At 40.8% G+C, this 26,002-nt stretch overlaps 1 protein-coding gene across 1 annotated transcript in view; it reads right to left on the minus strand.

The window, feature by feature from the left end:
• The window catches only part of COL12A1 (collagen type XII alpha 1 chain), a 117,495-nt gene extending 93,783 nt beyond the window's left edge, over positions 1–23,712 (minus strand). Inside the window, exons 1-11 of the mRNA XM_049092254.1 lie at positions 23,475–23,712; positions 20,329–20,442; positions 13,562–13,678; positions 11,387–11,530; positions 10,887–10,946; positions 7,945–8,208; positions 7,624–7,788; positions 6,792–6,965; positions 4,138–4,428; positions 3,152–3,754; positions 1,736–2,008 (exon numbers count right to left, since the gene is read on the minus strand). Of these exons, the coding sequence (XP_048948211.1) occupies positions 1,736–2,008; positions 3,152–3,754; positions 4,138–4,428; positions 6,792–6,965; positions 7,624–7,788; positions 7,945–8,208; positions 10,887–10,946; positions 11,387–11,530; positions 13,562–13,678; positions 20,329–20,401 (2,164 nt within the window). The 5' untranslated portion in view covers positions 20,402–20,442; positions 23,475–23,712. The remainder of the gene's footprint in view (positions 1–1,735; positions 2,009–3,151; positions 3,755–4,137; positions 4,429–6,791; positions 6,966–7,623; positions 7,789–7,944; positions 8,209–10,886; positions 10,947–11,386; positions 11,531–13,561; positions 13,679–20,328; positions 20,443–23,474) is intronic.
• Positions 23,713–26,002: the final 2,290 nt, after the last annotated feature.

Consider the following 26,002-nt stretch of genomic DNA (forward strand, 5'->3'; position numbering starts at 1 on the left):
TAAAAAAAAGAAAAAAATCAGAAATATCAAAGTATGGACTTCTAAGTTATTCAACACAAAAATTCTAAGAAAAGAAGTCAACTTAGGCCATTATTTTATTTGCTGGCCTTCAGGTAGAAATATACCCAAACCATGCACAAAAAGAAAAGATCCATCTTACTTAAAAACTTTTTCAGAGAAAAAAAGATTCTCTAGCTTTTATGACCAAGATATACCAATATATGCCTTCTCTGTTAACAAATACTTCTTTGTAACTATCTTAATTTCCTAGTGCATCTGTTTCAGCTTCTTCACCTATCCCCTGTAAAAATAGGAAACAACTGACATGTCTTTTACTATTTGCGATATTTATCTTGAAGAGTAATTGCCTTCTCATAATCAAGTTCCTTGGTATCCTTTTTTTTTTTTAAGATTTTTATTTATTTGTTCATGAGAGACACAGAGAGAGGCAGAGACACAGGCAGAGGGAGAAGCAGGCTCCATGCAAGGAGCCCAATGTGGGACTTGATCCCGGAACTCCAGGATCACGCCCTGAGATAAAGGTAGACGCTCAATGGCTGAGCCACCCAGGCATCCCTCCTTGGTACGCTTTAAATGTCAAATGTATTGAAATGTATCAGAAAATACTCCATTCTATCCGGTAAAGAGGACATATCTAAAAAATTCTGTTTAAAACATTTGGCAAAATTTGTATACTCATGTTCTCAACAGCATTATTTATAATAGCAAAGAGGTGGAAGCAACCTAAGTGTCTGTCCATGGGTGAGTGGATAATCAAAATATGGCATATACATGTAATGGAATATCTTTCAGCCATAAGGAAAAAGGATATTCTGACACATGCTACAACATGAATGAACCTTGAGGACATTATGCTAAGTGAAATAAGCCAGATACAAAAGGTCAAATACAATATGATTCTACTTCTATGAGGTGCCTAGAGTAGTCAAATTCATAGACACAGAAAATAGAATGGTGGCTACCAGGAGCAGTAGGGAGAGTAATAGAAAGTTATTCTTAATGAGTATAGTTTCAGTTTCGCAAGATGAAAAAAGTTTTGGAGACAGATGGTGTAAATGGTAGCATAATAATATGAATGTATTAAATGCCACTGAAATGTATACTTAAAATGGTTGAAATGGTAATTTTATGTTATGTGTTTTTTACTACAATTTTTAAAAAGAAATACATTATGGTACGCCTGAGTGGCTCAGCAGTTGAGCATCTGCCTTCAGTTCAGGGCATGATCCTGGAGTTCCAGGATTGAGTTCCACATCAGGCTCTCTGCATGGAGCCTGCTTCTCCCTCTGCCTATGTTTCTGCCTCTCTCTTTCTGTCTCTCGCATGAATAAATAAATAAAATATTTTAAAATTTTTGATAATATATTTGCCATCAAATCCGTAGATAAAGTAAACAAAGTTCAGAAGTATCTGAACATAACACTGCTGAAATATGGGACAGAAAAATCTGGTTAAGCAGTATTCCGAGTTAATTCCATAATTATTAACAGTTCTTTTATCTCTAAATCTCACATTCATCAAAATAAACCCAAGGTTTTTTGTATAAAAGTTTTTTCACTCTTTAAAAAGATGTATGAATAGCTGTAATTTATAGGTGCTGAATCTTACAAAGGTATTTACCATCTCTATAGAAGAGATGGTTATTTCAAACTGTTACTTGTTTCTACAATTAATTTCCAGTTTTTAGAAAACAGGGTCAGAAACCCCATCTCACCTTCCACAGTGGTCTCCTCTCCAGTTAAGGGAACACTGAAGCCATCCTCATACTCTGCAGTCACATTAACTAAGTACAGGGTCTCTGGCTTCAGGTTGTTGAGAACAACACTGGTACTTGACGCTGGCTCTACCACCGTGACCTCATCATCTCCAGTAGCTTCCTTGTAGGTGATGTGGTATGAGAAAACATTTTCTCCAGCAGGAGACCAGTTAGCTTTGAAACTGTAAGAAGTTGTCTCAGAAAAACTAAGATCCTTTGGAGGCACATAAGCTATTTAAAAAAAAAAAAAGGATAGAGTTAAAAATTGTTAAATCTATAAAGCAAAAATGGACCTAATGACCACGTTTCTGAAATGGCTTATGTTCACTGGGGGAATAGTTAATGAGACAAATACACTGAGCAAGTATTCCACACATGACCACTGAGAGAAGGCCTCTCACCTCCGAGGAGGTCCTGATCATTTGGCTTGACCATTCATAATACTGTTACACTGTTTAAATTACTAATTAAAATGAATTTGAATTGGGTTTCTAAACAAAAAGCAGTAATGGAATGGTCCTGCCCACAACTGGAATATTTAAACAGTAACAGAACTAAAATGAACAGCAATATAATCCTTAGCAATCAGATATTAATTTTTGGTGGTAGACAGATATTTCAAAGTAATGATTAAGGAATTCTTCCTAACAAAAGAATATTCACTAGCTGAATCATAGGAAGAAGCAATGTTCAAGGCACACTGCTCTTCTCAATGAACAAATGATCAAATTGGAAAGACAAGAGTGTAACATTATTAACAAACTAGAGTGGTACCTATGAACTCCAGACAACTAGAAGTGATAGTAAGTGTTATGGCACTAGAACAGTTAAAGAAGACTTGGGTGAAAGAGATAGGACTTTTAACTGAATGTTGACAAATAGAATTTGAACAAATGAAGAAAAGAGTTAGGTAAGGAATTCTAGCTGTGAGGAATGATACCCAAAATTGGTCCAGGGAAGGGAATGCATAAGAAGAATTCAATGGTCTAGGACTATGTTCTCATCACCTTCAATTCAAAGGACTTAGCTCACCATCTAGCACATAGTAAACACTCAACTAGAGGTCACTGAATTGAATACAACAAATAGGTGTGATAAAGCTGGTGCTCAGCCCTGCTTAAGGATCTAGGATCAAAAACATCTCATGACTCATGGTGAATAGCTTTTTCACCAATAAATACATGACCCATACCCAGGAGAAAGTCATATCTCAGAGCTAAATAAACCAAGCTCAATAGATTTCTATAAGACAGAAAAACTGCTTTTTCCTGTATGCAAAAAAGAATTGGAAAAGCATGTTATCCACAATTTTAGAACCAAAATTGAACACTTTGTTCATTAAGAGATCATTTTGGCTCTACAAAGTCTACTAACCTTTTTTCTTTATAGCTGCCAATTCTTGCTCAATTCTAAGGCAGATAGACTGTGTGAGTTCAAAAGATATTCTCTGAAAAGCATCAAAATCTTCCACTGTGAACACATGGGTCTCAGCAGGAGGAGAGGCAATAGCTTCTAACTCTGAGCGAACAGCATCCTTCACACCAACTGCAAAGATTTCCACATCTGAATTCCTTAGTTTTATAGCAGGATCTCTGAAAGCATCTGAAGATTTCCCGTCAGTGATAAGAATCATGACCTTTGGTACGTTGCCTCTTGAACCCTTGCTAGGCACAAATATTTTCTCTCTGACATAAGTCATTGCTTTCCCAGTGTTTGTAGATCCTCCTCTGTAGGGGAAGGTGTTTATTGCTTCAATTATATCTTCCACTTTGGTGAATTTTTTCAAAGTGAACTCAGTATGAGGATCCCGGCTGTACTGGACAAGACTTATCTGTACCCTATTTGGTGAAATCTCAAAACTTTTTACGAGAACTTCCAGAAAGGCTCTAACTTTAACAAAGTTTGCAATCCCGATGCTATAGGAACCATCAACCAAAAACACAATATCGGCTTTTATATCCACACCACGTGAGCATTCTGTTAAAAGAAGAAAAGCCCATTAAAGTTCAACAAATATAAATTAATCATTAAAATACAGATATCTGGTTTTCTTAGTAAGCATGCTTATTTAAAAGAAAACTAATCCAAATATTTTGTTTATTTTTTTTTAAGATTTTATTTATTTATTCATGATAGACATAGAGAGAGAGAGATAGAGAGGCAGAGACACAGGCAGAGGGAGAAGCAGGCACCATGCCTGGATGGAGCCTGACGTGGGACTTGATCCGGGGACTCCAGGATCACGCCCTGGGCCAAAGGCAGGCGCCAAACCACCCAGGGATCCCCCAAATATTTTGTTTAAAACTAAACCTGAACCAGTGAGGCATACTGTCAAATGGATAGACCTATTATTTACTTACCCACTTGAACTTTCATGGGCTGAGTCTTCTCCATTATTGAAACAGGTTCACTGGATGTGAGTCCCTTCATAGCAGAAATACTGATCTGGTATTCTGTGTCTGCTGAGAGGTCACGAACACTGAGTGTGGTGGTCTGAGGCCCCACACTAAGAGCATGCTGTCGGCTTCCAGCGGTCATTGGTGTAAGGAGGACTTTATAACCAGTTACTGAGCTAGGAGATGGACTCCAACTTAGCTTAATATATTTTGATGAGACTTCCGTAGCAACCAAATTTGAAGGAGGTTCAATAACTACAAAGTAACAGCAGAACAGTGATTAAAAACAATGAGATGCAGGGGTGCCTGGCCAGCTCAGTTGGAGGAGCATGTGACTCTTGATCTCAGGGTCATGTTCCAGCCCCACATTGGGTGTAGGTATTAAATAAATAATAAATAAATAATAAATAAATAAATAAACTATTAAAAAAAAACCAGTGAGATGCAACCCTTAGGTTTGGACATTCAATTTTCCTCAAATTAATCATAAATTAATCAAGAAGAGTTGCCTAATCCTAGCTCTCCACTTCTACCCTTACCTATCCAAAACCAAAGAGACTCAGTGCCTGATTTTTAGGCAGGGAGCTGAGAAAATTAGGGGAAATTAAAGTCATTGGAAGAAATTAATAATAAGATGTCTAATGCCTAATTCTCTGAGACCAAGATTTTCATTCTGGTTTGGTATTTTACTCATTGTCTTTATTCTCAGGTACCAAAGTAGGCACTTGATAAATGTTTGTTAAACCAATGACTTACTCAATTCTTTTTCTCTTTTAATATTATGAAGACTAAAATATAATTTTTAAAGGACCCTTTATAATGCATAAAGAAAGATAAAGGATTCAGCAGTTCTTAACAATTCTTATAATTTTAGACGATCTTATTCCTACTTATTTCAAGCCAAGAAAAAAATTTTCAACTATGTTCATAATGCCACCAGGAGTGACACAATGTTTTACAACATGTATACTGGCATGGAAATATCGATCATCTAAAACATTTCTGGTTTTTTTTTTAAGATTTTATTTACTTATTCATGATAGAGAAGAGAGGGAGAGAGAGAGAGAGAGGCAGAGACACAGGCAGAGGGAGAAGCAGGCTCCATGCTGGGAGTCTAACGTGGGACTCAATCCCGGGACTCCAGGACTATGCCCCAGGCCAAAGGCAGGTGCCAAACCGCTGAGCCACCCAGGGATCCCCAACATTTCTATTCTTACGCAATGTAGAATATAATCATGTACTTATCAGAAAACATAAAGTATTTTAAGATATTTCAGATCAAATTTTCACACTTTAACATTTGTCAGTGGGATCAACTTCCCAGAATAAAAAGTTCCATTTTATTTTAATCTCATCCTGCAAGAAGTGGATGATAAAACAGGCACAAGTTTCCTCATGGCCTCCTCAAAAAGGCAATCATATATAGTGCATAAAAATGATGTCTAAAAGTAAGAAGTAGTGGGGGACAGGGGGAAGCAACACATGTACCAACTGGATCTTTGGTCAAACTTTTGAGTGATGCAAAGACACTACAGAGACTACCAATCCCAGGCTGTGCCAGTAAGAAAGAGAGGCCCTGAGAAACAGCATGAACACCTGCAATGCAGCCCCGAGCATCATACAAACAGAGTTCACACAGTGGCAGGACGGACGTTTGGTCTCCCCTCACATGTGCACCAGGGAAGACAGGTAAGCATTAGAAACTTTAAAAGACTAAGTAATGAGAGGTTAATCAGGGAAAGGTGGGGTAAGGAGATCAATTTTGTAATAACACAGAGCAAAAGAATCAGACATTAGGCAGTAAAACAAAGAGAAAACCTTGGAGCCCATGAAGTAATGAGAAGGGGTTCTGAAACAGAATCAGAGCCAGTGAACATTGCCAAAATACTTGGGGTTTGGAGATTAAAGAGTTTATATGACTGAAGATGCAGCTATTTAGAACTTATCTTTAATCACTCGTCAAATCTCAGACTAAGAGGAGAACAACCATGGAAATTGTGACTTCTTAATACCCAAAAGGATGTTTATGAAATGTTTTCTGAAATGTCTTTTCCTTCTTCCAAGTATTTAGAAGCAATAATTGATAAAAATGGGAAAATTTTCCAGATGTGGAAGGATCAAACTGTCTGATCTTGGAAATATTCTTTAAAGTTTTGAGGACATGCAGAGAATGATGATAGAAAACCCTTTTGCTTCACCATTTAATAGAAGTAGTGTTCTTACTAGTTTACGTGGCCGAATGCTAGAAGACATGTCTCCCCAGCCTATCAGTGTTTACATTGGAGTGTAAGATCATCAAAGCCAGTGCCTGAGTAGCCTAATTATGGACACTCAACAGGCATAAGATGGTCATAGAGAGAAAGAACAAGTCAAACTTCCCCCATAGAAGATTTTTAAGAAATATACAATGATATAAATATTTTCCTTCATGTTCCTCTGGGGGAGGGGGAACCATACAAATGGCACCAACCAGTTGAGTTACTGAAAATATGCAACTGCAGAACCACTGGAAGATGTGTTTGAGTAAATACATCTACTCTTAGAGTTCCTGTAAAGCTTTAAGTGCTATCAAATAATGGAAAAGCCTAACACAGGGAAACGCTGAACAATTCCCTCACCTTCTTCTCCACTAACCAATTCACCCAGTTGTTCATCTACACCGGAGCACACCTGGGAGATTATCTCATTCTGAATATCCACAATTGCATCAAAGTTGGCCACATTGAAGACATGGTTTAATGAAGGTGTGGAGGCAATTTGTTTGAGTTCTTTTGCATCTGCAGCTTTAATGCCTTAAAAAACAAAAGGACAGATATATTGAAAAGAAAAATGTGCTGAATTAGAGAAGTTCTTTGTTTTCTCAATCTTCAAAGTGAAGACATTGGTAAATCCCTATTTAGTTATTATCCGGAATTGCTTTGCTTCATAACGAATGTGCGACTGTTCAAATGACAAAGGCATTTTATAATTTCACAGAAAGTGGCCAGCCAAAAAGGAAAATGAATGGTTAGTAAAACAGAGCGGGCTCTCATCCCAACCAGTGCCATCATTTGTCCCTGCCATCTGTAAAGATAATACTTTTTTCTTCCAGAGTCCTGAATGAGCTGGAACCCTCCGAATTCTTCAAGTATTACATAATATAGGAAACACATAAAAAAAAAACTTAATGATAATACAAGGAGGATCTTTATTAGAATCATTGGCCTAGCATTTTTGAAAAGTAGAGGGCTGGCAAAAATATGAATACCACCTCACAACGCATAGGCTAAGGGAGTTAGAGAGATACATAAGCAGAATTTAACTTGAAGATGACATGGTTTAACACTACACTATAAAATGCACCAAACACTTGTAATAGCATCCTTCCTTAAAGAATTCACTTTTCCTCTTTCTAAACATTAAGTATTGAAGGAAGTCTAAAGTGAGAATACTTAACTAAATGTGACCTACCCAAAGAGAAAACTTCAACCCCTATATTTCGAAGCTCTCTTGCTGGAATTTCCACTTCATCCTGGGATTTGCCATCAGTAATAATAATTGCCACTTTAGGAAAGCCAACTCTTGCTCCAGCAGATTCCGTGAAAGTATTTTTAATTAAGTAATCAATGGCATCCCCTGAAGTGAAAAAGAAACATGTTCATTCACTCCTTACCCCACAACTTTGCCAAAATCAAAAACTTTTTGATTAATTTCAAAATTATTTAACATAAGAAAATTGTGCAAACAGGTATTTCATTCATTTTCAACAAGAACAAAACTTGTAAAACATACCCGTCATTGTGTTGCCACCTTTGTATGGAATTTTTTTAATTGCAGCAAGAAGCTCATCTGTTCGGTAGTACTGATTTAAGTTAAATTCGGTCCTGGTATCAGAGCTGTACTGAACAACTCCAACCCTTGTCTTTTCTTCTCCAATGTCAAAAGCAGACACAAGAGCACCAATAAAGTCTAAAATATACTTAAAATTATTTCTTCCCACACTCCATGAGCCATCCACGAGAAACACTAGATCAGTCCAGGCACTGACAGAGCATTCTGAAATACATTTGATATATTTTTAAATGATGTATTCTTAACTCTACCCATCCTTAAAGAACAAATTAACATTGCAAAACTTAAAGAATACAAATTAACATTGTAACAACATTAAGTTCTCTACTTAAGTCATTTTGTTGATCAGAATATATTCACATTGTTCACCTACAACTGACATGCACAAAAGAACATTTTATTAATATACACAGAAGCACTTTCGGTGACTTTATTAAGATGCATTTATGGAACTATATGGCTCTAAATTACTATATACGACATTGAGCAAGAGAGATAAATAGATACATGACCTACTCTCCAAGAGCATATGACCAAAATATTCATGCTATTAACCTATTTTTATAAACGACATCCTTCCTCTTTTCTCCAAGTACAAATTACACAAAACATCTGGGAAACACAAAATGAGTGTGAGCAGTGTCTTCATTACTTGGTATCTTGCAATAAATACAAAACAATTGCTGTCCTATTCAAGCAGATGTAATTAAGTGGAAGAAAAGAGAAAATCTTTTAAAATTCTCCTGCATTTTACAATGTAATTGTCTAAAGTTTGCAGTTGGTTAGTCTAGAGGGTTAATAGAGTCTAACAGAAGCATAGGGGCACCTGGGTGGCTCAGTCGGTTAAGGTTAAGTGTCTGCCTTTGGCTCAGGTCATGATTTGGGGTTCCTAGGATCAAGCGCTGCATTGGGCTCCCTACTCAGCCAGAACCCTGCTTCCCCCTCCCCCTCTGCCCCTCTCCAAATCCACCCCCGCCCCTGCTGAGCTCTCTCTCTCTCTCAAATAAATAAATAAAATCTTTTTTTTAAAAAGAAGCATAAATATGATGCAAGATAGTCAAAATATTTTATTGTCCTAATTATCAGTGTATTTAAGTTTGACAATTTATTTTTTTTTAATTTTTATTTATTTATTATAGTCACAGAGAGAGAGAGAGAGAGAGAGAGAGAGAGGCAGAGACATAGACAGAGGGAGAAGCAGGCTCCATGCACCGGGAGCCCGATGTGGGATTCGATCCCGGGTCTCCAGGATCGCGCCCTGGGCCAAAGGCAGGCGCTAAACCGCTGCGCCACCCAGGGATCCCAAGTTTGACAATTTAAAACCCACTTTTACAAAACAAGGAGTAGAAAAACATTTCAATTCAAATGTAAATAATGCACATTATACCCTTAAATTTTTGAAATATAATGATTGGCTTTTATAAATGAACATCATATCTTTCCTTTTCTCTGCAGTCAGAAGGAAAACAGGCTGATTTTCACGAAAATCTGTATTCAAAAGACAACACTAAGTGAATTTTTTGAAGATGTTTTTATCCTTATAAGTCAGTTGGTGAATAATAAAAGAAGTATTTGGCTAGGAAGAGAAGGAAAGGGTCCTGGAAAATTTTGCAAGCTAAGTATAAGTTGCATGTCTAAATAATTTTTGCACACCATTTAATGGGCCCATTTAAGTCTATTGACTAGTCAATATTTGGTATAATGCTTTGACTTAGAATAAATATCGATGGTTCAAGGAAAATATTAGCATTATAATTGCATACTATAAAGTTCATTTCAGATTATTAGACATTAGAAAGAATGATAAACAGGCATTTGTAGAGGAAAACTCCTGATAAAAGACAGTTTGTATTCAAATCCTTTTATAGTCATCCTGGGTCACAAATCCAACTTTTATAAGGTGGCAAATTAAAATCCAAGAATCCCTGTAAGTGTCCACCCCATAAGTCAGACCAAGCAATAGAAGACATAGGAGGCTAGAAATTACAAAACCTAGTCTGAATAAAATTCCTTTTGTTTGGTTACAAGTGCATCAAGGATCATTGTGTAACTTATTTTGTTTGGGGTTGGGTTCTTACTTACATATTATAAAGAACTTGGTAAACAGTGTTTTTCATACCTTTTTTCTTTTCTAATTTGCCTCTATGACTGTGGGGATGGAATAATAATAGAGGTAGTGCGAGAATGTATTAGAATGACCAGGGACATCGTTTCAAACTGCATAAGACTCCACTCCCATCTCTCATCCCACTGATTCACAGTCGCCACCTCCCAAACATCATCCTTGGAAAATGTGTACTATTCTTTAGATGTGTTAAGACCAACTTATTACCAGAGATGTCTTAAACAGACACTGAAAATGGTGACACTGCCATCAATGAAAGGTATATAAATACCCAGAGATGGGCATAATTAACATATCCATAGATTTAGAAATAGATTTTTATGGCAAGAGTTTCTTCAAGCACAAGGAGTTTCTTCAAACACAAGGAGGGCATCTCTCTTGTGTTCCAGCTTTATATCCCTCATATACCCCTATTTCTATTGGTCTTTGAGAAATGAGTTAAGTCTAGAGATGAGCTGTTTTTCACCTACTCCCAAAATCTTGCAAAAAAAAAAAAAGTGGACACACACCAATTCAGTTTACTCCCAGTAAAATGAATATTTAGTAAATAGAATGAAAAATTGACTAGAAACCCAGAATGTAGGTAGTATAACTGTTTAGTCATATATTACTATTATTTTTCTATATTCCTTCTAGACAACACCTATAGAAATTAACAGGGAATAAAGTCAAAGTATGCGTATAGTTGGAACATTTCCTTTATATTACATTTATGAGTTTTATAAAGCCAAGCAAAAATATTAAGAGAAATACTTACTTTGTATCTCTGGTTTTCCAGGTTTCTTCTCCCCTGGCTTTGTGGGACCACCTGTTTGAACTGAGTCAAAACCCTATTATTACAAAAATAAATGAACTCATACAAATACTTCTTTAAAAAAAATATATATATATATTGTTTTCCACCACTGTCTTTCAAATGTATGATCCATGCCCAGCTGCTCAGAGAATACTTCCAAATAATCAATGCCTTGCAAATAAATTATTGTTAATGATATTTTAGATATATTTCAAAAAGACATTGACATTGTTGCTTAGTAAAGTTTAATATTTTTGATAGTTTTCACTCATAACTTTCCTGCTGCTTCCAGAGACTACGGTTATAAATCGAGAATGAATTAACATCCACTAATGACTAGGATCATAGGAAGGAATAGTTTATACTGATACAAAGTAACTCTGCATAACAGATTAAATCTGAAAGTTGGAGAAATCTTCTGCGAAATAAAAGGCAGAAAAGTACTTTATATGTGTGCTTACTTGTTAATTGTCCTATAACTGGAACACTCTCTTCTACTTCATCATATGAAGTGATTGTTACCACATACTCTATTTCAGGTATAAGGTCTGATAATAAAGTTTCAGTGGTACTAGCTGCAAGGGTAAATTCTTTAGTGGGCCCATCTGGAAATATAGAAAGGAAAATATGAATGCAATAAAATATCTTTCACATATAACGTAACACATTATAATGAAATTCCCAGATATACTCAAAATCTAAAAAATTAAATATATATACATTTCTACAGAACATCTAAACATTATCTTCTTTTATCTTCTAAAACCAAAACTTTGAAATGCAGTAAGTGGACTGGCATAACCTTTACTTATGATAATAATATTCAATATTTGTTCCAGGACTCAAGGATTCCTCTGGAATAAAGATACACCAGAATATCAAGCCCAAATCTCCCATTGTTTCTCAAGGTGAATGGTAGATAGCAAAATTATTTCACAAATAAGACTTAAAACAGAAAATAATTTAACTTTAAATTATGTGCTGGAGGAGAGCGAAGAAAGGGAGGATGAAAATCAACTCAAGAACAAACACCATAGGTTAAAGTTAAGCTATAGTGGGAAGCGGTCTGTGTGGAAGCAATGCATTTTCCATTCTCAAATGGTGGCATACAGTAATGGGTAATCATAGTCCTCTGACATGACTTAACTAGATACCAAGTATTTCAAAACACACTGTCCTGAGTATATACTTATATATTGACAGTTATGTACTCCCTTCTAGATTATGTTCATTAATTCAATTAGGAAACAATAGTTCCTAGGGAGTAAGTGCCTGCTAGGATTTTTAATTATACTAAATTTTCATCAAAACAGAAATAATCAGGAAAGATAACAGGTAGTAAAATAGAACCCTGAGAAACATTCCCAGTTTTTGTGTGGAGCATGCAGAATCAACAAAGGCCCCCACAGGACAAGACACCAGGGCTTTATTGGGTACCAGTTTGGGGAGTACAGGAGTCAGGAATTCCAACATATGGAAACTGATAGAACTATTTTCCAACAGCTTCTTTGCTTTGTGATGAATGAATTAGTTAACTGCAAGTACATTTGGGGAGAAAAGATTCAAAGAAGAAAAAGTAAATTCTTGACCCTTAAGTTCCCAGATCATACTGAAAAATTTCTTCCCAACTCCTTGAGAAATTAGTATTTAAAATCATTAGTATTTTTGGAGGCTATAAATATTTAAACAGAGCTGTAGTGGAAAATTATATTGACATCATCCCTCTCTACTATCGGCCAGATGAGATATCTTCCTACCACCTGACCAGTGCTAGTAGAAATGGTAATTTTCCCATTCCATGTTAAAACTAAAAGTTAATCAACAGAGATTAGTTCTCCACACTTGAGCAACTACATAAACACCAAAGATAACTCCTGAGAACAACCAAAACAAGATGGGGTTTTGTGTTGTGTTTCAAAGATTCTTAGCCTAGGATCTGTGGAATCACCTAGCCAAAGTAAATTCTTGTCTTCCACCATGGCAGCTCACCATTATTCCAGAATAATGCTTCCTGAGTACTGAAATGTGTAGGACATTGGGTAAGGCATAACAACTCACTTCGTCACCTGACACTTTATTTTTTTTTTAATTTTTATTTATTTATGATAGTCACGGGGGGGGGGGGGGGCAGAGACACAGGCAGAGGGAGAAGCAGGCTCCATGCACCGGGAGCCCGATGTGGGATTCGATCCCGGGTCTCCAGGATCGCGCCCTGGGCCAAAGGCAGGCGCCAAACCGCTGCGCCACCCAGGGATCCCACCTGACACTTTAAATATTAAAAAGAATAGAATTCTTTTTAATTCAAGAATATCAAGAAGCGAGAATATCAAGAAGCGAGAATTCTATCTTGTAAAATCAAAGATTACCAGCAATATTCTGATCAGACAAAAAAAAGTCCACTTTTAATAGCACCAGCTTAGCACAGCAAACCATTTTAATAAAGTTCAATACTACAAAAATAGTGAGTACTAGGCTGCAAATCTGGAGACCTGCATTCACCAAATATCTGACAACATCGTCTAAATTCCTAAGGTTTTCTAAATTTCAGCTTTCTCATAATGAAATGGGAGGAGAGAACACTGAGTTCTATCATCTTTGGTGTCTCCATTTTAAAACCCCAACATCTCAAAACTTACCTGTTGTAGGGTCCACTGTTATTCTGTAACCCACAATTGGATCAGCTGGTCTTGCCCATGACATATGAACAGTATTTTCATCTATTATTTTAAAATTCAAGTCTGAAGGTGGGTCAACTGCAAAAGAGAGAGTTGATATCAATTACATTTTCCGATGTCACAAAATGGTCAATTTAATCAATAAAGAATTGTGTTGAGCAAAGCTTACTAAAATTGTCTTTGCATAAATTTGTTTCCAACAAATATAGAAGATATCTTGTTGGATAAGAATAAAATTAAAAGCTGACAAGATATGACAAAACATTAGAGAGTATACATATTACAGAGGACAGCACAAAACACTTTTGATTCTTGAGTTGCTAGGTCATCCAAGAATGGCCAGCAAAATCAAGCATAATAGAAACATATTTGGATACAAATACATACAAATACAATGAAATCACAGATAATAACCACATATGCAAACAATTCACATAACAATTAAAGGGATCGCAATACATGCTGAGAGCATTTTGAATAAGCATGCCAAATCACAACCTGCTTATAACCATAGAAGTTAATTTAGAACATTGACATAGTACTTTTTTTCCCATCATGCAGAAAAGAATCAATGATATTTTTGGTTCATTCTCTGCATCATTGTCTTGCTATTAATTTTTGTTTGATAAATCTCAATCTGTGCAGAGATGAAATACGAAAGTTAATGAAAGGGAGAAATCATGGGAAATTTAGCACTGTTACGTTGCACAAGGAAATATACATTTAAATGTATATTCACATTGACATAGACAATATTCAAAAATAGTAATAGGGGATGTTATAATAATTTATAAATATATAAAAAATATATCCCAGATGTTTATAAAACTATTATTCCGCCTGTTTACACCAATATGCTGTATGTTTGCAAGGTGTAAACCAACACTATTATTTTCTCCTTTGCAGCAGGTATACTCCATACTAGAAGTGGCATTTTAAACTAAAATGCCAGTATGGTCCTTTACAAAACAATGGTTAATTATGAAAAGACAACATCAAACCATATATTCATGGACATTTATTTACAGAACTTAAAGAAAACAGCGAAGAAGGATCAGCGATCTGAAGACATGACTGTGCATAAAAACTTGGAGAAGTCAATGACAGGAATAATTGAAAAGTACAGAAAGAAATAGTTTACATACAAAACTATACAGCTTCATGCATGTGTCAATGAAATGTTGACTTGTTTTTAGTTTCCCACAATGAACGAAAGCCTCCATGTACAATAGTCATTACACAAAGACGTTTCAGAAATATTTTATAATGATATTCTCTCTGCAATGTTCATGCCTCATCATGCAGCATTGTACTGACTCACTGTCAGTGCATGGTCAATGCATTATAAATCACTACACTTGAAGTAGGTCAACAAAGCAAGATGACTTTCAGCCATACTCTCTCTTAATAGAGTATTTAAGTCTGAAAGTATTCCTTGTGAGTCAGATTCTTTGCATCTCTTTTGAGGGATTACAATCTTCTTTTAGGTTTTCACAGAGGTCAATTGAAATACAGTAGTAGCTTTGAAACATGAGTCACACAATTTAACTGGGGTTAGGGATTGATGTAATATTAACAGCACATTTTAATGAAAATAAAACAAATTAAGCAAACATTTGCTTTGATGAACTGCTGCTTCCAACTATAGGAGATGGCTTTTTATTTTCATTGGATATACTAGCAGAGGAATGAATGTTATTTTCTTACTATCCATACACAGGCAGTGAGATTAGACTATTAATCTACATGCATAGCTTAATTATTCCACATTCTGCTGTCTGTAATCATATTGCAATGTTTAGCTGTAGTCATCACTTAGTATAACAAGCATGCAACAAATGTTAATAGAACAAGAGGTATTAAGAATATCATTATAAAATATTGTTCTAGTAGCAATGGCTCAGGACAAATTTAATGCAAAGGCAGACGCAACTGGCCTGAGCATGCTTTTAAAAAAAAAAATCAGTACATGGAAAAACAGTACCACCAACCTTGCAAGGAAATTGACCTGAAGCAGCAGACATTAGGTTAAAACTGCTGAAGGGCAGCAGCGGCCCACCTTGTTGGTTTCCAAATGACCAGGATTCCAGAAAAACTGAAAAATTGACTGTTGGGAAAAGTCTTTAACATTTCAGAGGATTTTAAGGTGTTCATAGAAACTCAGATGTGGTACTTGGGAATCAAAAGAAGGAAAGAATGGCCAACTAGCATGTGTACAACAGAGAGCCCACTCCACTTTTCTTCCTGCCACTTATAGCGTATGTCAAATCTTTCAGGCTGGCCACTCCATGTATAGCATTTTTGTTTGTTTGTTTCATGAAAAAGATAACAAAGCAGGAGTGAGTATGGACCCATGTCAACTTGAATCGATGCAAAACGTAATTCTCATTAATTTTGAAAATCTTTTCTTTTGTATAAAAATCATTCACAACTGCCATTGCATTGTCACAAGCAGTGTCTATGTTCCCTGAAACAATTAAGATGCCAGAATATTTCAATATGACCTATCTATAATGGATTATAATTGCAAGGAGCCATAGTTGCATAGAATGAGAATCTGAACCAAGAGAAGTAGAACTCAAATTATAAAGAAATAATAAAACAATCAGATATATATTCAAAAAACCTGAACCTGAATACTGAAAATGAAATGACTAAAATTTTAAGCACTCATAACTCTAGTAGTTTTAATTTCCCACTTAGGAATAATGCTTTTTCTTGTCAATAAGCTATGCTATGCTATGAAAACTGCATTCTGGTGATACTTTTGTCACATAAATTGGCAGGATCTGGGACTTTCTGAAATGATAATTACAGCTAGCATTTTCTGAGTGTCTACTATACAATAGGCAGAGTACGAGTCACTTTATATAATCTCTTTTTCTTCTCGTAACAATCCCGCATAATGTACCCTGTTACCCCTGTTCCACACATGAGTCAATGAAATTCAGAGTGGTTACCACAGAAAATAAGCATCAAAACTTTGATCCCATAGTCAGACTCCAGAGCATACAATGTAAAGAAGAAACATCTGAGTGAATGACTAACTTTAGAAAGCAATATTTGTACATAAGTGTCTATTAATATATACCTATATATTTTCTACTCTATAAAAAAACATTATTTGATGCCTGTTAAATAATAAATACATGGTATTCAGATATTTCCAGTTCAGATACAGATAGAATTTAACAAATTAACTTTACATGCTTTGTTTAAAACTAAAGTATCTATCTTGGTATATATTTTGTAAAACAATTTTTTTCATTATGGCAACCAAAAGCAAGTCTGCCAACTGTGCAGAGATAATGGATGGATGAAAAGATGGACATATGGGAGAATAGTCTAATAAGTTTTGGTAACTTATAAACTATGTTAAAGATAAAGCAAAACATACTACCAAAATACCATCTTGATGAACTAGTAAGATCTTTTAGTCTGATCTCTGTGATAACAACACTGAAAAGGATACTACTCTAACATCAGAAACTTATAAAAGTATGCAAAGAGTGGTTTTATTCTATGCAATTGGTATTCATTTATATCTTACATCCAAAGCTAGTGTAAGTTGAATGATCTTTGCCATGACATATTCATTTCATTTGTGTTTGCAAGATACCAAAAATAAATAGTGGAAACAAGTAATGGATCAATGTGTTCTTTCATGGTTGACCAGTTTTCAAGCAAGAAAGAAGCACAGTGTAGGTAAACTACCACTAAATCAGGACAAGAAAACCTGGGTTTCATCTGTAACTTGTTCTGAAGTAATCACATTAGTTGACTGAGTTATTCAGGCTATCTTCCTCATTTTCCCATTTGGAAATGAGAAAATCAGAATAGATGATCCACAAGTTTCCCTATAGTCCAAAATTTCTATTATGACACAGTATTAACAGGTAAACATAGACACTGAATTAAAATTAAAACCCTGTTTTTCACAAGACATGTTCATCTTGAATTCTAGAATTTCTATGCTATGGCTAAAAATTACAAACACTGAAGGCAAAAAAAATCATTTCACCCTAATTTCCATAAGACAAAAATACTATATTATAAAAAATAAAGTTCCTTGTCTAAGCAGATAAAAGGAAAATCACAGGAAAGGAAAATCACAAGATGAGGGTGGTACCACTGTAAAAAAAAAAAATGAAGATGCAAAAAGTGTATGCCAAATCCTTTTAATTAGTATCATAAAAGGTACTGTTTTCAACATATAAAAATTAAGTAAATAGAAATTGGTTGGAAAACAGTATAAATATAAGAGTTCAAGCATGATGTTGTAAAAGGGAAAGAGAAGTAACTATTACCATTTTACAACTAAGTTCCAAATGACATAGCAGGAAACAAGGGTGACTGTGGAAAGATTGAAATGCCCCCCAAAATTTCCAAGAAAACTTCTTTCTAGCCATTGTCCCCAGGAAGGTCTTGGCCACAAATTTTGTTAGCCCTTCACAAGTTCTTGGGACCGCTTAGTTGGTAGTTAACACCCAAGCTGTGCCGTCCAATACAGGAGCCACCAGTCACAGGTGGCTCTCAAGCACTTCAAATGGGGCCAGTTCAAAATACACTGCAAGTGGAAAATACATACCCAGTTTCAAAGACTTAGTACAGAATTGTAAAATAGCTCACTAAAAAAATTTTATATTGATTACATGTTGAGGTGATAATACTGTGGATATAGTAGGCTAAGTTAAATATACTATAAAGAATAATTTCTCCTGTTTCTTTTTCCTTTTTTAATGTGGCAACCAGAAAATTTTAAGTTACACATGTGGCTTGCTTTTGTGGCTTATAATATATTTCTACTCGACAGTACCAAACTAGAGAGCTAAGCCCCCCAAAAATGAATCCCATTAAAATAAAATTATTAAATGCTGACCTAAGGAGGTGGGAGACAAGAAAGTCACAGTTTAAGAAAGCCAGAGTAAGAACTATACCAGACTGAAAAGATAAAATGTGAGAAATACGGAAATAATCAATAATATAGACAGTAAAATGTTCTCTCTTTTTTTATTATTTCTGTATAGTTGACACACCATGTTAAAATGTTCTTTTTAAGAGCACTTTGCTAACCAGCCCATTATCCAATTGAGAATTGATTTTTTCCACTTACATCATTTCCAACCTAATTCTTTTCCTAAGAATTCTCAAATCTTTCTGATTTTCAAATAACTATTTTCTTAACGAGCAATAAATGGGCCACTTCAGTGAATTATCTAAAAATATCTTTGGTAGGGCTTCCAGAAGTTCCTCAAATAAAATTCCTTCCTACCAACGACATAGAATTAAAGGCAACCTCATCTGAGTATTACTTCACAGAGGTCACTCTGAAAAGCCTCTACATTCACACAGTATTGCTCAGATAAGAAGAGCAGGAAATTTCTAACTTTTCTAAGCAGGCCACACATTTTGGAACTTCTGTGTTTTCTCCTAATCTGAATTTTTTTTTTTTTTGTACCTGCAGTTCTGAAATGGAAAATCAAACACAACAGAAAGTTTTAAAAAATCTCAATGTTGTCATGAGACAACTCTACTTTCCCACAGCCTCTAAAAAAGTGCGACCCACCCTGGAACTCCCACAGCTGCCCCATGCCTTTCTTTTCTCCCTTAACTCCATCAGGAGCATTTTTTATTGAAGAAAAAAAAAATTTAAGATGTCTGTTATGGTATTACCTGATTTACCTTGCAGAACAATAATTCTAGTTTGTCAGGTCTCTAATGATACTGGAAGCCACACGGCAGCTCTCACTAGGTTACTACACAGAAATAACTTTTTAAATAAACACTGAAGAATTAGGGCATCAAGTGCACACAACAAAAAGGATATAAAGTGAGGTTGAAAATCTAGCAAAGATCCTTCATTTTCTCCAGGTCAGAGTCGTTTTTGCAGACCTGGGGACCACAACACCATGTCCCTGCCCCTGAAGGCCTCCACTCGGGTCCTATGCATAGAGGTAAGAGGGGAGGCCCGGAGACCCTGGCTTGCCCGGCGCCCCTTTGCTTCCTGGGTTGGAAACTTTGGCGCAGACGCACGCAACCTGTCTGCACGGGGCTGGGTCTGAGCCACGTTCCTCTGAGCCCCGCAAACCAAACAGGGACAGCAGCAGTGACCCTGGGCCAGGAGAACACATTCTGGGTCCGGATCTCTGCCTGCCACCCACCCCCTTGGCGGCCTGGCTGCCACCTCATTTGCCTGCACCGTCCGCCTCAACTGCTGAGTCCCCCCACAAAACACACAGAGGCGCAGAGCCGGCACTGTGGCAGTCCTTTATTTCATGCTGTCACCGAGGTCGCAGCCCCGAGCCAGGTGGTGGGGACACCCACGCGAGCGAGCGCGCCCGCGCTCCGGGGCTCCAGGGTAGCAGCACCACGAGGCGGGAGTCCCGTGCGCAGAGCCGGGTGCAGCTGTCGCCCCCTCCCGGACGGCAGGTCCTCTCGGAAGGCAGAGGGGTAGGTGGCAGTGTGGACAGCACACCGCAGGGACAAGCGCAAGGAGACCACACAGCACTGCACGGGATGGATTAAGCAGAATACGAAAGAGCTGGACCTGAGAGCCGGACCACGGACAGACCTCGGAAGGGGGCGTTTCTCGTAGAGGAGAGAAACATCCGGAGAAAACACGAAGTACAGGGAAAACAGAACAAGCAATAGTGGCAAGATTTTTTTTTTTTTTTCCTTTCTAGAATGCTGCATTGTCGCTGAGGGAGGGGGAAGGAGGAGCATTTTACCTTCTGCCTCGATGGAAGACAGGAGCAGGGCCGCGCCCAGGGCGGCAAGCGCTGGGGGAAGCCCGGTCCGCATGCTCGGCCTCCGGCCTCCGGCTCACAGCCGCATGAAGGGATCTGCGGGAGGAAGCGATGACGGTGTCAGAACCGGGTCCGGGCAGGCCTGGGACCAGGTTAGGACTGGAGCCTGGGCCCGGGCCAGGACCCGAGCAGATCTGCCTTAATAACCGCAGGGCCCGGCCTCGCATATAATGGGCCTATTGTGGAGCTGTGGAAGTCAAGTTCATCCACTGCAGTTCAATCATGGCACTAAGAGGGATTTCAAGTTTAAAGAGGGTCCTGTTTTCCCCGAGGTTGGTCCTGCTTAGCATCCCCGGGTGACGGCCTCACTAGGCCCCACATGACTTCATCCTGCCTTGGTGATGGCTAATTCAGAGGTCATTTTATCCCTGACTCAACTAAATGTCTCTTCCAGCTGGGGATTTTATTTGGCCGGCAGCTTTTTCCTAGCTGCTGAACTCTTTAGGTAACTGTACTTTAGTGGTCTCGGGGTAATTTGGAAAAGTATAATAAACCTCTTTTACTCTTTTTTTTTTTTCATTTTGTTCTGCCTACAAATATGCAGCTCTTTAAGGTCTGAAATGGATTATACAGAAATATGTAAGGCCCAAATGAAACCTGATCCTACTGCTAGCAGCTTTCTCCTCACATCTGATAAATCCTTTATCCAAGATGAGGGGAAAACAACTCTAAAATACCTAACAAAAAAAAAAAAAAAAGGACAAGCAATAGAAGAGACAAGACACTCATGTCTGTTTTCCCAAGATATTTTTTTATAAAAATTCTCGGTAATAATTAATATTTTCATTTAACTTATTTTCACTTCACTTATTCCAGAAGATTATAGGTATATATGCTCCATAGGAGAATTGTTCCGTTCTGATTTTTCCTGATTCTGTAACTAGGTTATTAATTCCCTAAAGACAAAGAGTCTTATTCATCTTTTGCGACTCCCAGCACACAGTAGGTGCTTAATCTATGTTAGCAGAAGGGAATCTTCTAAAACATTCTAAGGTCCAATCCAGAGACAAAAGCTACTAGCAATGAACTGAACTGGGAAGCCTGCCAGAGGCAAAACATAAAAAGAGAGTTGACTGTGAAGTACATAAATTATTGTAAGGCAACAGACGAAGCCGCTTGAAAAACGAAGTCCTGCTTGGGAATCCAAAAATGAGCCAAAGGTCGAGCCCTCTTTGAGAAAAGAAACTGACAAGCTCCAACCATGCCCTTCCAAATTATTGGCACAATGTATTAGGGCATCTTTCCTCGGCCTGAGTGTAAATTGCATTTTAAATGTCTGATGAGCAGGCGTGCCAAATTGCCCGGAGCTCCTTTTTATGAAGCCAAGATTAAAATGTTGGCGCTGCTCTGAAGATTCAAGGGCTCCAGCGATTTCTTTCTTCCTAATTAACAGCTGTTTGACATTTCTAACCCTCTTCCACCATCGGTGAAAAGCAGGAGGTGAGACTGGCCCATTGTTCCCATCAGCTGGCCTTAACTTTGCTACAATAATTTCCAAGTCAGTTGGCAGTCGTGCTCGCGAAAAGTTAAAGGCTGACAATCGACCCATCAAAATGCTGCGTGCAGACTTTTTTTTTTTTTTTTTTTGTAAAACTCTGAACTCTTCACAAAAACCTTAACAGCGCAACTGCTTTTGTCTGGGTCTAGAGCGCCACCTATTGGCTGCCTGACTCAGCGGCACGGATGAATCCCGATGCGCCCGGAGCATCGGAACGTAGTTCTCTACCAGCCTGCCAGTCATTCCCTCCATATGTTTCATTAAAAAAAAAAAAGTTTTCTCTCCTTTTAGCCAAACCATTTATGTGAATGCTTAGATCAGTGCTTCATTGAGCATTCTCAGACATAAATGTCTGAAAGCGGCCACCCCTACATGTCCGCAAGGATTTCCTTACATCACCCTCGTGAATGAAGTGAGCCAGTTGCGGGGGGAGGTCTTAAGGGACGGGTCTCCTTCCACCAACGTGCCTCCTCCCCCTCCCCGCTGGAAAAGACCAATTCTTTAACTCCTGGGTCCAGTTAAAAAATAAAATGACACCTCCTCCCACCCCGCGGGGTTCCTCTAGATCCCGAGCGCATCACCTAACCTCCTCTTTTACCCACTGCGACCTTGACCTTACGTAGCCAAGGGCGAGTTTGGCGCTCATTTCCTTTCCTGCACGGTGCCTCCCCAGTACTCCACATATGTGACAGTGGGGTCACAAAGTCCAGGCTGAGGCAGAAGCAGGGGGGAGGGAGGGGGCTCTGGGACGCCTCGAAAGGGTCACCTTTCCCTAAGGACACTCGGTTTGAGGTACCTCTTTTGCTCCCTGGCTTCGCGGCTCGCTCCATAAATGATCCCGGCGCCCCCTGATCTTTATACTATGTAGGATTTGGGATGGAAACTACTTTCAGGGTCCCACGGACCCGGAGTAGAGAGAGCCCCGACCAATGCACTCGGGACGAGGTCGGGAGGGGGGAGCTTTCTCCAGAAGTTGGGAAAGTCGGCCAAGGCTGAGTCCCCGGAGAGCTGGATTCACCCACCATCTCAGATGTTTTGAAAAGCAAAGGAGCCAGAACAGTCGACTAGGAATCTGCCTCAAGATGCCACACACACCCGCGCAGCTCCGATGAGCCGCAGAGCGCTCGGCCGTTCCTCCAAAGAATTCCGCACCCTGCGTCACTAACATACCTTCCCAGCGCCGGGGCTGCACTACAGCACCCCGGGGAAGCTGCGGCCAAGAGACGACGAGGTGGCCGCAGAACCCGGGCACCCTTCGCTGAAATCCGCGGCATCTATGGATGAAGGTCCCCTCCCACCCTGAACAGGGTGCTTCACGCACCCCCAGCCGCCCTGACGTCCGCCGGTCTGAAAAGCTATAGTTCTTTCTCCCCCAAAGACACAATGAATCCCAGAACCCCCAGGACACCCGGCAAATCTCGGGCACGGCTCCACTCTTGCGAGTCCAAACGGTTCTGGCCCGCGATCTTTGAAAGGGCTTGGGGCGAAGCAGGGAACGGACTAGGTGCACGTTCCCCTGGTTACCTCGGCGAGGTGTGCGGAGAGGCACAGGGCTAGAAGCCGGACCAACCTGAGGCGGTGGGCACCGAGGCAGCGGCGGCGGCAGCGGCTTCCCGGCGTCGACCCCCGCCCCGCGCACGCCCGGCGGTCGGCCGCCGCGCTCCTGCAGCACCTGGCGGCGGCCGGGAGGTGCGCGGCCGCAGGGCCGCCCGGGAGGCGCAGAGGCTGGGGATCCCGGGACGAGCGGCGGAGGCTGCCCGCGCGCGGACGCGTCTGCGACGGCTCGCCTGGGCCGAGTGGGAAGAGGCTCCGCGCCGCGGGCTACTTAATAGAGGGCTGTTCCCCGCTCTCAGTTTACTCGGTTACGAAACGCCTGAGAAGGTGGACGGCTGCCACGGGGTGATGTATGCTCCTCCGGCGGTGAAGGAGGTCTACTTTTGGGAACGTGTGCATACTTCCAGCATTCCTTCGGCGTGAGGTGGCGAGCCCCGTAGTAGCAGTGCCCCGCCGGGGAGGGGGAGGGGGAGGGGGGACGGGGACGGGGAGGGGGCGGGGAGGGATGCAGCGACGGGGAGGAGGAAGCGAGGAGGGGGACAGCCGCGGTCGGGTTCGCTGCCAGGGGAAGCCGCGCGCTCCTCTGCTTGGGGCGGGCTGGGGAGCTCGGGTTTCCCTATCCTTGAGATTTTCTTTAATGAATTTATTTTTTTTCTAAATTAAGAACAGTAGGAGGGAGGGAAGCGACTCTTCTATTCAGAACTGCAAAAATGTGTGACCGACCCCCACCCACCCTTGCCCCATCCCCCATCATCACCACCTACACTTCCCTCCGCCACCCCACCCCCCGCTCCCTCTCCGTCCTGGGTGCACTTAAAACCGATTTACAGGGTTTCCATTAACTAACTGTCTGTGCACGCGGCGCGCCTTCTGTCTTTTTCAATCTCGGAGCGGCGATTGGAAACCCGAAGAGCAGCCCGCGCGGGCGCCGCGACCGGATGGCTTTCCCAGTCCTGTCTCGCTTCTCTGATGCTTTGGGACGGAACTGGGAGGCTTAATCTGAGCCAAGAGAGAGGGCGAGGGACGCAGGGAAACAGACCTAGGGATCTTCAGAACAAGAAGCCGCTCGAAACCAAGTTGCAATCACCGTGGAGACCCTGAGCATAACCGGGCCCCCCCGGGGGGGGGGGAGCTTGGACCAAAATCTTTGCCCTTAAAACCCCGCGGGGTCAAGGAGAAGAATGAAGCTAAGTTTCCCCCAACTGCCGAAGAGATGGAGGCTAAATGCGGGCAGACATTCCGCCAGCATCTTCTCCTGCCTACCGCCCCCCCACCGGCTCCACCCCGTTGGCCCCGAGCTGGGAGCCTGGCACTCGGGGTTGCCAAACGGTGCTGGGCGCACGGGAGGAAGCGCGGGGCTCCTACACGGTGGCGTCGGGAAAGCGCCCCGGGAGAGGTTCCGATTCCCCACGTCGGCGCCCTCGGCGCAAGCGCTGCACTTTTGGCCTCTAGACGTGCAGAGGTTAACCCTGCGAGGCTGTGCAACCCGGATGGAGGCGGGGGCTCGCGGGCGAACGCAGGAGCTAGGCTGGAATTGACCTCCCCGAAATAGTAAAAGCAGAGATTTTGTCACTAATGTGAATCTCTCTCCCTATTTGATCTGACGTCTGCAAATCTGGCCTTCCCTCCAACAGGCGCGATACCCTCTGAACTTGCCTTGAGACCGACAAGAACTTGCTGAGCGCCCTCGCTCCCGCCCCACCCCACACCCCCCCCCCGCCACCCCTGCCCCACTCACTGCTGCCTCCAGCGAAAGCCAGAGAAGACTGGGGTGGGGGGGAGAATGGGGGGGATGGGAATCTCCACCTCTGCACATTCCCTGAGTACACACGACCCACTCGAAGTCCAGCTGGGCTGCTCTCACAAAGAGCCCACACACGCGCACAGGGCGCAGCCTCTTCCCCCTTCAAACTCTCACAACCCGGGTTTCTGGCACAAGCCCCCAAGGCGGGAGCGCATCCCGGGCGTGCATAACCCGACGTGCACGACGCAGAGCGAGGTCACGAGCCCTTAACCCCAACCCGGGGAGAGCCGGCCTTCCCGCGGGCCAGCCCTCTACCCGCACCCTCACTCAGATTCCTTCCAACGGACGCCCGTGGGCTGGTGGCGGGCTCAGAGCCGAGGGGCAGAGATGTCCCGGCAGCCGCCCGCTGGACACCGGGTCGCGCTGAGACGCGCCCCGCAGACGCCCTGGCCTGCTAAGTGGCCTGGAGCCGCCAGGGACGCCCTTTGGGAAGCCGCCCCCCACTGTCTAGAAAAAGGAAAATTGCTGCCTTGCACGCCAGCCAAGGTTGCCTGGGGTTTGCATTTCGCCCAGGTGGTGTGTGTGTGTGTGTGTGCGCGCGCGCGCGCCTATGCTTTTCTTTATGTACTTTTGTTGTTTTTAATTTGTGATGGCAAAGTTGTTGAGTGGGGAGCAATGTAACCTGGGCGTTGTTATTACATGTTTTAAAAGAGTTCTCTCCTGTCGCTTTCACTCAGAGCTGCACTTGTATTTCTTAGCGGTCAGTCTCCCGCCAGGGAGCCATGGGGGTACCTCTTTCC

Source organism: Canis lupus, chromosome 12, assembly GCF_003254725.2.
Source record: "Canis lupus dingo isolate Sandy chromosome 12, ASM325472v2, whole genome shotgun sequence".
NCBI classification, from domain to species: Eukaryota; Metazoa; Chordata; class Mammalia; order Carnivora; family Canidae; genus Canis; species Canis lupus.